Genomic DNA, 13,480 nt, shown 5'->3' with positions numbered 1-13,480 from the left:
ACAAAAAGGAAGCACACAGGCTGCCGGTGTCTCTAGGGCCAAGGAGCTTTCGGTAAGAGATCAGATCAAATGAGATAACCTGCCTCCAAGTGGCCCTGCCTGAGGTTTTCAGCTGCCCTCAGACAGTGTTGGCTCTTTGGACCCCTGAGACAGAATCTGCAAAGTTCGGAAGAGCCTTGGCTGTCCCCAGGTCCCTCCGAGGGGATTAACACCTTCTTCCCAGACCCCTCTGTCTCATTAAGCTGCCACCCCATGGGGATCCTGAGAAAGTGAACAGTAACAGTTGGAGGTCATGTCCCAGCTGGACAGTGCAGGAAAGAGTCTTTCACATGAGAAGAGAGTGGGCCACACTCCTCCCTGGTGTACCCCAGCCAGTAAGCACAGAGTTTGGGGAGAGCGCCTCAGATGTGACAGATGGAGGAGACTCGGGAACATGGGAAGCATGCCATGGTCATAGTGATATCTGAATGAATGAATGATTGATCTGGAAACAGATATGAGCTTTTACTTCAGTGTGGCTGCCTGTGCGTATAGGACGTGCTGTACCATCGGAGGACCAGCCAGCCCCGTCCCATCTACATCAACACTGCAATCTCTGTCCCTGTCTGTAGATAGGCTGTCACTGGGCCCAGAGGGCCTGTGGATGACTCTGGGGCTGATAGCCAGCAGGAGACAGCTCTGGAGACTGACATTCCTGTCACAGCAAACATAAAGAGTGCTGCTGACCCCCTTTGAAGATACTTTAAAATTTGTGAGCCTGAATGTAGCCATGCTCCTTGTGAGCTGCCTGTTTTTTCTTTATGGTTCTTAGTTGTTCTTTTGCAGAGCTGCCAGCTTAATTTGTGCTGGGATCGAGAAAAATGGGCCTTGGCGGTTTGTGTTCCTGGAGTTGTGTCCATGCCAGTGGATGCCCACACGCTCCAGAAGATAATTTTACATCACTGCTGCTGTTGTTGCTGTTATAGCAGTGGCAGCCACTGCTGCTACTGTTTCTGGGATTGCCATTTCATAATTGGTTACTACAGCTAGCACAGTGGAGACCCTGACAGCAAAAGTAGCTACCACAGTTAATTAATCTTTCATTCTATTGGGCATGATAAATTTAATTCAATAGTTATATACATTTCAATTGGCTTTGAAAGCTATAAATATACAACCTCAAGTTCCATTTGCTCTCGGGATACCATCTTACAAGGACTCCAATTTGCAGTAAGGCTTGTTAAGGAAGGGAATGGCTCAGTTGCCTTTAACCTACCAGCTATGGGTGGGTTAGGACTTCTGTTGGTCTTTTCTGTGTCAAACACACAGATTGCAAGCCCAGCACCACTTAGAGATCTTTGGCAGCAGTTAACTCTGCAGCTCACACACAGTTGAGCCTGTATGATAATGAGTATTCAGAGACAGGTAATGCCTGAGGGGCGCTCACCATCCTAAGACAGAGCGCCTGTGTGGCCTGGGCAGACGTCTCCAGGACAGAAAGGTGACCTGCTGATGCCCCATGCAACCTAAGTCAGAAGCTCATTTTTTTTAAAATATTTATTTATTTATTTTATGTGTATGAGTGCCCTACGTACGTATGTACTCCTTTATGTCGGGAGAAGGCATCAGATCACACTAGAGATGGTTGTGAGCCACCATGTGGGTACTGGGAATTGAACTCAGGACCTCTAGAAGAGCAGGCACTGCTCTTAACTGCTGAGCCATCTCTCCAGCCCCAGAAGCTCATTTTTTAGTAAAAGGGGGGGACCTGTAGAGCCCTGGTCCCGTTTTGGGTAACTGTTGCCTTGCTTGCTGACCTTGACCTTGATATCCTCCCTATGCTAATTCCCTGTGAGATTCCACCCTCCTGAATGCCCAAGGGAAGTTCCTTGTCTGTGTATCCTGCATATTGGGCATTAACAGCTTAGATGCAGATTCCAAAACATCGGTAGCAAACTTCTGCCCTCCAGGGTTCTCCCATTGTGCTGTAAGCCTGTATTTAAGACCTCCTCCCTCCTTCAATAAATGGCATTCGGCATTTAAAAAAAAAAAGTGCTGCTGACATATGCACACCAGAGGAGACTTCAGGGAAGAGCCTGTGTCCATGGTATAAAGCACCAAAGACGGGGATTGGGGGAGGAAAATGAGGCTGGCTAGTGGTGGTTCTTCTGTTTGTGGACCTGAGGCAAAGGGGACCTGGGACTCCAAGGGCTATGGGTGCCCTGGAAGAGCCATTGGGCCAGGAGTATCCTGGGACAGGCTGACGCTCCTACCCACACATTAGATAAAACCTTTCTCATACCTCCACCAGCACCTGAGTTGCAGCCTGAGCTCTGTCCTTCAGCTGAGGTGTCATATACCCAGGCAGTCTCCAGATGTCCCTGGAGGGAAGGACAGGGAAGGGCAGAGGCTGAAGCAACTCCTGCCCTACCAGTAATGCCGAGATTCACTTCAATCTTGCCAATGACCTCTAGAATTTACTTCATACCCACCCATGACCCTGGAGGTCACCCCACGCCGCAACTCATGGCCCTGATATTATCCCAGTCCTACCAATGGCCTCAGAATCTTCAGGAGGGGCTGCTCTGCCATTCCTAGAAGGAAGGGTGCCGAGACAAGAGGACTTGGACAAGCTGGAGTTTCCAACCCTTGTTCTTCTGCTTCTGAGTGATGGGGCTGAGAGCATTGTACACACAGGAGTGCCAAGAATCTGGTGACACTATGCAGGTGCCGTTTGTGAAAGTGGGAAGCATGTAGGAGCATCCTCTGGGTGCCTGTGGAAACAGAAGCTCATAGGCGTAGGAGGAACCACGCTGTGGGAAAATGTGTCCCGCTGCATCCAGTCTTTATTGTTTCAGATATAGACTCACGATAGAGAGACCAGACCAGTCACAGAAGCCACCAAAGGATACCCTGAAAGGTGGCTGCACCCTGGAGTCAGAGTCAAGAAAGACTTGTCCCTCTGCCTCTGGAAATCCACAGACCCCCCAGGGAGTGAGAGGCAGCTCAGGGCCAGTGGGGGCCAGGAGCCCAGAGCTCAGCTGATGGTTCCAAGGGTCTCAATGATGTGGGAGTGAGAGGGTCCCTGGAGAGCAGAGCATGGATGGGGTGCTTGTCTGAAGGTGGCTAAGCAAGAGGGGCACAAGAAAGGGGTCTCTGTGAGAAGCTGCTCCAGCCTAAGAGAAGAGAGAGGGCAAAAGTTCCAAATATAGGGTTGGGACAATGAGGTTGCAGGTTAGGCCCCCAGGAAGAGGAAGGTGCTTGCCAGGGATGCCAGCAACGGGCCAGAGACTGAGGTGTCTGCAAGGCTCAGAGAGAAACTTCTTGTTTCTAGGGCTGAGTTCCACATTGTGTTTGTGATCCATGAAGTGTAGACGCTGACATTGGTGTAAACACCTGGTCTCTTGGGAAGGGCACAGTCGGATCCCCAACTCACCACCCCTGCCTGGATCCAGGCACCATTAATGTCACAGACCAGGGGACCTCCGGAATCACCCTGAGGAGAAAAAGGATCCAAAGGTGTTAGGATTACTTGAGCCTTGAGCCCGCTGCCTTTATTATACTGGTAGGAAAATGAAGCTCTCCAACTCAACCCCATCTGACTCTCTTCATCATAGTAGACAGAATCAGTGAATTGGAAGTTTCTAGAAGGTTGCAGATGGGTGAGCCAAGAACTGAAGGGTGGTGGGGTAACAGGGCCCCCTGGTGGTGGGGTAACAGGGACCCTGGTGGTGGGGTAACAGGGCCCCCTGATGGTGGGGTAACAGGGACCCTGGTGGTGGGGTAACAGGGACCTTGGTGGTGGGATAACAACCTGTCCCTAACTAAACTTCTGCCGCAGCTGTGGGTTCAGAGCTGAGAGCCTGGCCACTTCAGAGCGGCCGACAATGCTGCTTCCCAGTTTGTTTGGTTTTTCTCTAGAATTCTCTTTGAAGTAACAATCAGGAGGTATTAGGCAGTCAGGGTGTGTAGAAGAGAGAAGGAGAAAGGATAAACCCAAGCCAGCTTGAGCATGGCCTGCTCCTCCTTGTGAAAATGCAGTCAATAACACTCTTAGTGTTAATTTAATGTCTCTCTCTCTCTCTCCCTCTATCCCTCCTTCCCTCCCTCCCCCTCTCTCTGCCCCTCTTCTCTACTGAGGGTGGAGCCCAAGGCCTTTCAAACACTTGGTGAACACTCTACCACTGACCCACACCCCCAGCACTCTGATCATATTTATTTTATTTGACAGAGGTGAGGCATGTGGGGAGAGGTATGTACCCTCCTGTGTGTGCATGTAGAGGCCAGAGGTCAACACTGGATGCCCTTTATCACTCTCCACCTTACTTTTTGAGACAGGGTCTCTGACTGAACTTAGGAACATGCATTTTGATTAGACTGGCTGGCCAGCAAGCCCCTGGAACCTGCCTGTCTCTGACCCCCCCCCACTCTGCCCCCAGTGTTGGGATTATAGACTTGTGCTATCGCACCCGGCTTTTTATCTTTTTCTTTTAATACATGGGTACTTAGGGTTCAAATTCAGTTCTTTGTGCTTGTGATGCAACAGTGGACCATCTTCCCAGCCCTCTGATAATATTTATATGATATTTGAAAGGGAGATAGCATCTGGGATTTCTTTGAGGTGTGTGTGCGTGTGCGCGTGTGTGTTACCGTTGGTGGTGGTACCGTTGTTTCGAAGATGCCGAGCCCTCCTGGAAGGTTCTCAGTGTGACAGGGAGAGAAACAGCCTGCCCACTGGGGTTACTGGTGAAGGGGCACTGTCTGGACAGGACTCACTCACATTACAGGCATCCTTCCCGCCTTCCTCAAAGCCGGCACACAGCATGTCTTCGAAGATGGCAAGCTTCGTGCTGGAAACAGAGTTCTCCTGGTAGTAGGCATTGCAGGTTTGGGCATCAATAAGAGGCACCTGCAGCTCCTGCAGGGTAAACGGTGGCGGGAGTGCTAGAGTTGGGAGAGAGCAGAGTTAGCGGGAGAGAGTGTGTAACTGGACCTTGTGGCCAAGGTCATTGCTTCTGCTTCTTTGAGCAGGGTTTTGTTTCCCCACATGAACTCTTGAAAGCTTTTCGAAGGCGGTATCCTCAGTCACAGACTGGGGTCTTTGCCCTTCCTCTCCCTGGAGGGCACACACAGGTGTGGGAGGGCTCTGTGGGTCTCAGCTTCTCTTCCAGTGTCAGGGCAATGGAATGGGATGTACATGGGGTGAGGGCACACAATAGAAGAGCCTATACCTGGCTTCAGGACACTGACCTATGGTCAAATCACATCCACCACATGACCCTGCTCTTCTCAGCATTTCAAATATCAAGTCAAAAGGTGACTTAGGGGCCAAGTGGCTTAAATAATGTGACACCAAATTCGTGTCTGTCCAAAACTTCAGAATGTAACCTTAGCATCAAGGAGACCAGCAGATGTGACTGGGTAAGACAGGGTCACAGTGGATCAGGAGGGAGCCTCCTGACAGAGAAAGGACCTGGGCAGACACACGGCAGTGGAGGTCTGTGTGAACCCCAAGGCCAAGACTGGAGTGATGCAGCCAAGAATCACGGATTGCCCAGCGCTGGCAGAGGTTGAGAGCCAAAGAGGGGTTCCCCCTAGAGCCCTGAAAGGGTTGAGGTCCAGATAACACCTCCACTTCAGGTTTCTGGTCTCCTGAACTGAGAGTGAACACCCATCTGATTCACCATCAGCCTCAGGACACCAAAATAAGATGAGATCACAAACATGATGACAGTGATGAGACCATACTGGTGACAGAAAGGAAGGTGCCTTAGAGAGCAGCATGCGTGAACCTCTGGCATTAACCCCACCAGGTCAGCACTCTTGAAAGCTCACTGACAGGAAGAAGAACGAGGACCTCATGAGGCAGTGCAGGCAAAACTGAGCCCCTGCAAGCACAGGGCTTTGGCAGCAAAGGTAACAGAAAGGTTGTATTGCAGGCTGGATCAGCATCCCTCAGTCCATTGCTAGGAGTAACACTATCCTTCTGGTGATTAGACCTCAGGAGGACACCTGCGGGCTGGCGGCAGCCAGCTGGTGATGGGCTATTATGGCAATGTTTCAGTGCACTCTCTGTGGTGAACATCCTTTGCACAGACTCCATGGGGTCCCGTCTGAGGGTAGGGCTGGCCCTAGGGAAGGTGTCAAGACTGGCCCTTGCTGAACATATATTTCTACTCTCCCCCTATCCTGCCACCAGCTCCAAACATCCTTACGTTGATTTGTGGCAATGCGTCCCCAGCCAGTGACCCAACACAAGGTGCTGGGGTCCAGGGGATCTCCAGGTTTCGGGAGGCAGACTGGAAGGATGTAGTCATCGAAGGAGATGGATGAAGCCAGCTGCACCAGGGCAATGTCTCCACTACTGTGCTCATTTGCTGAATAGCTTGGGTACTTGATACACCGGGCCACTTCTTTCAGCTCCTTTGGCTCACTGGGCCCAGGGTAGGAGGAGATGGTACCCAGCAGTACTGTGTAGGCAGACAGGGACTGGTCCCTGGTGAGAATGGGAAGGTCAGGGGTGAAAATGAAAGACAATCTTTATGCAGAGGCTCTACTATTGCTATTTTATAAATAATAAACTGGGCTTTTCTGGGAGCTAAGCACTTGGAAGCAATGTCAAACACCCCCTTTAATGGCCACCATTAATGATCGTTATAACCCATGAGTCTACCATCATCTCCTCCACTTTTCAGGTCTGGAGCACAACTCACAAAGTCAAGTCACTCGCAAAGGCTGGTGCTGGGAAGATGGGTCGGTCAGTGTGGAAGGACACTTACGGTACAAGCACAAAGACAAGTTTGGATCCCTCAACCCACATAAATGGCAGGCCCAGGAGCATACACATCTGCAATCCCAGTGTGTCCCGAGATAGGTGGAAGGTGAAGACAGGAGAGGAGAAGCTCGCTGGCCAACAAGCCAGGCAGGCAGGTGTTGACAGCAGTGGACAAAACCCTGTCTCAAAAGGCAACAACTGACCCCGAGGTTGTCCTCTGAACCTCACACTCTCACCGTGGCATGTCTGTGCCCCCACACACGTGAACGCATACTTCACACGTGCACACATACATACACAAAGACCTTGGGTTCTCAAGGGCTGCTTTTCAAGAACTGTTGATTCTGTGTGTGTGTGTGTGTGTGTGTGTGTGTGTGTGTGTGTGTGTGTGTTGGGGTTCGTGTTGGTGTGTGTGTGTGTGTGTGTTAGTATGTGTGTGTGTGTTGGAGTGTGTATGTTTGTGTTGGGGGGGTGTTGGGGGGGTGTTGGTGTGTGTGTGTTGGTATATGTGTGTTTGTTGGGGGTTTTGGGGGTGTTGGGGTATGTGTATGTGTGTTGGGGTGTGTGTGTTTGTGTTGTGTATGTGTTGGTGGGGTGTGTGTTGGTGTATTGTGTGTGTGTTGGGGTGTGTGTGTTTGTGTTGTGTGTGTTGGGGGGGTGTGTTGGTATATGTGTGTTGGTGTGTGTGTTGGTGTGTTGTTGGTGGATGTGCATGCTGCTGTGCATGTACAGAGAGCAGAAATGATATCAGAGGCCCTGCTCTATCTCTATTACTCTTGACTTTGAGGCAAGGTTTCTCACAGATCCGAGAGCTACACTGGAAGTCAGCAACCCCCAGAGATCTTCCTGTCTCCCCATACACCCCCAGTACCGGCCACACCTAGCTTTTTACACAAAGTTGGGCAGGAGCATTGAACTCAGATCCTCATGCCTTACAGCAAGCCCTCCTACACTCTGAGCCATCCCTCTTGGGAGTAAGACCAGGTGGCTGAGCCACCAGGGCCAGCCCAGAGACAGGTAGACAACCTGGACAGGTAATTTTGATAGTAAAGAGACATGGCCCTGCCTTGTCTCCTGTCATATTAGGCAGAGGCTGAGGTTCAAATGGAGAAATGAGGGCATCTGGAATATAGGGAAGTCCAGCCAGCACCAGCCCATGTGACCCTTAGGGAGACACTTACTCGCTGAAGCAGTGGGCAGCAGTCAACACCCAGTCCTCAGCAATCAGGGAGCCCCCACACACGTGCTCACCATACTCCCTCACGCTGACCTGCCAAGGCCACTGGCCCAGCTGGGCATCTTGCCCAGACACGATGCGGCCTGAAGCCCTGGGACGTCCACACACTGCAAGAAATCAGCAGAATTTTGTGACACAGGGCTACTCTGCCCTCTCGTATACTCTCAAACCTGGCTTGTCACAGCCCCTGGAACTTGACCAGTGCGCACCAGAGGATGCCTCCCCACCCCCACCCCCATGCCTGGCTCCTAACAGTACCTGCCTCATATAAGGCCCTGGGGAGCCAGGGCCAGACAGCTCTCTGGGTCTGCCTCTAAACCTATGCTCCTGCTGACTCCTTCCTGTATCCCCAGGACTTGAAGGCTGAGGCAGAAGTATCAAGATCAGAAGGCCAGCTTTGACTATATAATAAAGTGGAGGCTAGTCTAGGCTACAATGAGGCCTGGTCTCAAAACTAAAAGAAACAGAATAAAAAAAATAAAAACAGTAACAAATGCCCTGGTAACAAAATCCACATTCCATATAGATTCCTGAAGGCTATTGTTTCCCCACCCACCCACCTTACCTGAATCCAGGTTAATGCTACTGTCTGTCATAGGAGACAAGCTGTAGGAGTCTGCTATGAGGTTCTCACTCCCCAGCAGGGCTCCAGGAAAGAGGGCAAATAGAATGGCAGACAGGGCCAGCTCCATGATACACCTGCTGGGGGCCAGAAGTTTCCCTTACACTCCAGGAAGAAGGAAGGTGGACTGCAGCTCTGGTGTGGTTTCTGGGCTCGCCCTGGGTGGGGCTCAGCCTCCACACCTACACTGAAGCCTTGAAAGAGGCATAACACCACCTGCACTGTTCCTGGGCACAGAGACCTTGGTCTCTCTATGTGCTGCATGCTCTGGGGTCCTCCGGTCTTCCCCCTCCTGATCCAGGAATCACAGCATCGAAACCCTCATCTTTTGTTGATGCAGGACCAGTGCATAGTGTGGCTGGCACTGCACCAACCACAGGATGCATCCCCAGGCTCCTCAGGAGATGTTCTGATCACACCCCCACAGCACTGGAACTGAGACTCTGGGGTAAGGGATGTGATCAAGCCCCACAGGGACAAAGCCAGGGAATTCCACCCTCTGTTCTGTATTGCAGTGTCCAAGGACCCCAGGAGACAGGAGGGAACAGATGGACCTGAGCTGATTCCCAGGGTCTATTAGAAAGTATCAAACCTCACTCTGCCCCATCAGCCATTCATGTTCCAACCGGGGCCCAGAAGTCACCAGGAAAAGCTAAAAAAAAAAAAAAAAACCACAAAAAGTCCCTGCTATGTGACCACATAGAGCAGGCATCTTTGTGTCCATCACTGTCCACCAGAGGGCAGCCATGCTGATTCTTTGGCTCCAGGGAACTTCTCAGAAATTGTGCAGGCAGAAGGGGCTGCCAGCATTGACCTGGAACAGGAGGCATAGAGACACCTTTTTAGATTCCTGTGGTATTCGTCTTCTCCAAAAGTTTCTAATCTGTTGGCTACCCTCCACTCAGTCTCTAAGCAACTCCTTTCAAGAAGGCATTTGTTGTGTGATATTTTGTTTGTGTTCTGGCAAATACAGCTCAGAGTCAGAGGGCAGAGCTAGCCACTAGTTAACCAGAGGTCTGGAGGTCTGAACAGAGAGGAGACAGAAAATGATAAAGTGGCAAGGAGAGAGGATCTGCCTCTTTTGGAATGGAATGGAATGGAAGGAATGGAATGGAAGGAATGGAAGAGGTAGGAAGCTACCGGCGGCTGTTCCCGGTTCTCTAACCTTTCAGGTTCTGCCCCCATTATTTGACCCTGATTTTTTATTGATAAGATTAGATTTACACATCATCTGTCACCCAACAAGGGCCTCAATTAGATAGTGTTACTGTAATTCTTACTTAATAACATATATTTGTTTTGTTGTATATAATCTTACTATGGTGAAGTTAAAACCTTTTTAATAAGACAAAAGGGGGGAAATGTTGTGGAATAACCTTCTTTTACACTGTGAAGATTTGTCACTTGAATGGGTTTAATAAAATACTGATTGGCCAATAGTCAGGCAGGAGGTATAGGCAGGGTGACCAAACTAAAGATGATGAGAAGGAGAAGGGTGGAATCAGGATTTACCAGCCAGATGCAGAGGGAGCAAGAGATGGACATGCCATGCTAATAAAGGTACCACCATGTGTCAGAGCATAAATAGAAATATGGGTTAATTTAAATGTAAGAGTTCGCTAATAATAAGCCTGAGCTATTGGCTGAGCATTTTGTAATTTATATAAATTTTTGTGTGTTTATTTGGGGCAGGGCAAAAAGCACCATTTATAGGCATTACCCCTGGAAAGGCTCACTAGCCTTCCAAACATCCCAAATGCCTCATTGAAATAGAAATCATGCACAGTAATTACATCACCAGCTGTAGGGTGACTTTAATCAGTGTAAAATAACCTTATACTTCAGGTTTAAGAACACTAGTCTTGGATCCTGTCTTATCCAATATTAAAATTTCCACATCCATTTCCATCACCAATATATTTAAATAAAAAGAAAAAGAAAAACTTAGGATATGGCTCAATTGGTAGAATGCCTGCCTAGTATGCATGAAGCTGTGTTTGATCCCCAGCAGAGCATAAAACAGGTGTGGTGGATAGTACATACCTGCAATTCTAGTACTCAGGAGGTACACAAGTGAATCATCACTCAGAGTCATTGTAGGCTACAATGGTGAGTTTGATGCTGTGGCAGTGAATGACAATGGTCCCCATAGGCTCATATATTTGAATGTTTGGTCTCCAGTTGGTGGATCTATTTGAGAAGAATTAGAAAGTGGGGCCTTATTAGAGGAGGTATGTCACTGGGGGTGGACTTTGAGGCTTCAATAGTCCATACCAGCCCAGCAGCCAGCCTCTCTCTCTCTCTCTCTCTCTCTCTCTCTCTCTCTCTCTCTCTCTCTCTCTCTCTCCTCTTTCTCTCTGCCTGGTGTCTGTGAATCCAGATGTAAAGCTCAGCTGCTGTTCCACGCCATGCCTGCCTGCCACCATGATGACTATGTATGAATCCTCTGAAACTGTAAGCCCCAGTTAAATGCTTTCTACACTGGCTAGTTTTATGTCAACTTAACACAAGCTAGAGCCATCAGAGAAGAAAATCTCAACTGAGAAAATGTCTCCATAAGATCAGACTGTAGGCAAACCTGTAGGACATTTTCTTTCTTTTTTCTTTCTTTTCTTTTTTTTTGTTTGTTTGGTTGGTTGGTTGGTTTTGGTTTTGGTTTTGGGTTTGGGTTTGGGTTGGGTTTGGTTTGGTTTGGTTTGGTTTGGTTTGGTTTGGTTTGGTTTGGTTTTTGAGGCAGGGTTTCTCTGTGTAGCTTTGGATTCTGTCCTCGAACTCACTCTGTAGACCAGGCTGGCCTTGAACTCACAGAGATCCACCTGCCTTTGCCTCCCAAGTGCTGGAATTAAAGGCATGCACCACCACCGCCTGGCGGGCATTTTCGTAATTAGTGATTCATGGGGGAGGTCCCAGGCTACTGTGGGTGGTGCCCTCCCTGAGATGGTGGCCCTGAGTTCTATAAGAAAACAGGCTGAGCAAGCCATGAGGAACAACCCAGTAAGCATCACCCCTCTGTGGCTTCTGCACCAGCTCCTGCTTCTAGTTTCCTGCCTGTTTGAATTCCTGTCCTGACTTCCTTCAGGGATGAACAGTGATCTGGAAGTGCGAGCCAAATAAACCCTTTCCTCCCCAGCTTGCTTTTGGTCCTGGTGTTTCAATGCAGCAATAGAGACTCTGACTGAGATACTTTCTTTGTGAGAGTTGTCTTGGTCATGGTCTCTTCACAACAATAGACTAGTAACTAAGACAGGGGCCAACCTGGATTACATGAGACCCTGAGAACGTTAGAGAGGAGAATGGGGAGGGAGGAAAGAAGGAAGGAAGGGCTGATTTAGAAGAGAATGAAAAAGTGTAAATGTCTTCCCCCACCTGCATTTACCTGAGGATATACAGAAATCTTGGTGGACTCCTGCAAGACAGTAAAAATGTCCGTCAGCCACATGATAGACCAAGAGAATAAATATGTTCCTCAACCATGTGCTAAATAAACTCTTGTGTTTGCAAAAGAGACTGAAGTTTCATGATTCACAACCACTTTTGAGAATAAAAGGCACATAAAAGCTTAAGAATTTTTTCTAGAAATTGTGTTGGAGCTGAGCATGTTGGCACAATTCCATGATCCTTGCTGTTTGAGGGGCTGAGGCAGGAGCATTACAAGTTGAAGGCCAGCCTGAGAGATGGAGTGAGACCCTATCTTAATAGAAATGAAAAGGGGGACAGAGGATACAGCCTAGTAGAGCGTTTGCCTAGCTTTGTGGGGCCCTGGGTTCCCCCACCACCACTACTGCGGTTACACAGCTATTTCCTCTGAATGGAAACCTGCCCTCCTAGAGAGAGGAGGGGGATCATAAGTAGCCAAGGAAACTAGGAAACTCAGAGAGCTGGGAAACAGCTCAGTCAGGAAGGTGCTTGTACAGGCTTGAAGACTGAGTTTGAGTGCCTGCAGGTGTATAAAAAAAGCCAGGCATGATGGCACACACTTGTAATCTTCGTGCTAAGGAGGCAGAGGCAGATTACTAGAGCTTGCTGGCCAGCCTCATCAGAAAGCCCCAGGGTCACTGAGAGATTCTCTAAAAACAAACAAGCAAACAAACCAGCCAGGGTGGAGAGCTGGAGAGACAGAAATGACATCCGAGGCTGACTTCTGGACTCAACATGCACCTGCGTGCATGTGCGCACATGCAAGGGACCACACACACACACACACACACACACACACACACACACACACACGGGGTGGGTGGAGTGGGAAGGGGTCAAAGATTTGTGAGATAAGATCCCTCAAGCCCCTCCCTTGGGTCATAAAGGCCGTTAGTTGACACCTGCTGAGGAAAGTACACAGCTAGCAGCCTCCTGTGAGCTGAGTCACCCACATCTAGAGTACTTTGGTGACCCACCTGCCTTGAGTGACCCATGTTCTAATATGTAATCCCAACAGTCACTAGTTCACTAAACTCCACTGGGGCTGAATCTGTCCTTTGGTCTGTCACTGATGAACAGACATCTGTTATTGTCTTTCCCAGGAAAAGTCACACAATACTCCCCAAGAAAGGGGAGGGGAGAACTGGGGAGGGGAGGGGAGGACAGGGAAGGGGAGGGGAGGACAGGGGAGGGGAGGGGAGGACAGGGGAGGGGAGGGGAGGACAAGGGAGGGGAGGGGAGGACAGGGGAGGGGAGGGGAGGACAGGGAAGGGAAAGGGAGGACAGGGAGGAGAGACGGGAGGACAGGGAAGAATTGAGATTAGAAAAAGCAATTCCTCTAAGATCAGAGCCTGCGCCTACCCTATTAGTCTGGTCCTAGGTGTCACACCCATCCACAGCCCCTTCTGTGTCTCCAGGTACCTACTGGTAAATGTCCCTGGGCCTGCGA

The 13,480-nt window shown here is 49.6% G+C and overlaps 1 protein-coding gene across 1 annotated transcript; it reads right to left on the bottom strand.

Moving 5' to 3' along the window:
• Positions 1 to 3,214: 3,214 nt before the first annotated feature.
• Positions 3,215 to 8,693, bottom strand: LOC118588343 (serine protease 33-like). The gene is made up of 5 exons (XM_036194602.1): positions 8,557 to 8,693; positions 7,936 to 8,098; positions 6,195 to 6,475; positions 4,760 to 4,923; positions 3,215 to 3,475 (listed from the first exon to the last, which is right to left on the bottom strand). The coding sequence occupies exons 1-5, from the start codon at positions 8,681 to 8,683 to the stop codon at positions 3,215 to 3,217; spliced, it is 996 nt and encodes a 331-aa protein (XP_036050495.1). The 5' UTR covers positions 8,684 to 8,693.
• Between the last annotated feature and the right edge of the window lie 4,787 nt (positions 8,694 to 13,480).

The sequence above is a fragment of the Onychomys torridus genome, chromosome 8 (assembly GCF_903995425.1).
Source record: "Onychomys torridus chromosome 8, mOncTor1.1, whole genome shotgun sequence".
In the NCBI taxonomy this organism is placed as follows: domain Eukaryota; kingdom Metazoa; phylum Chordata; class Mammalia; order Rodentia; family Cricetidae; genus Onychomys; species Onychomys torridus.
Note: the sequence above shows the minus strand (reverse complement) of the source record. Positions and strands in the feature narration are given on the sequence as shown.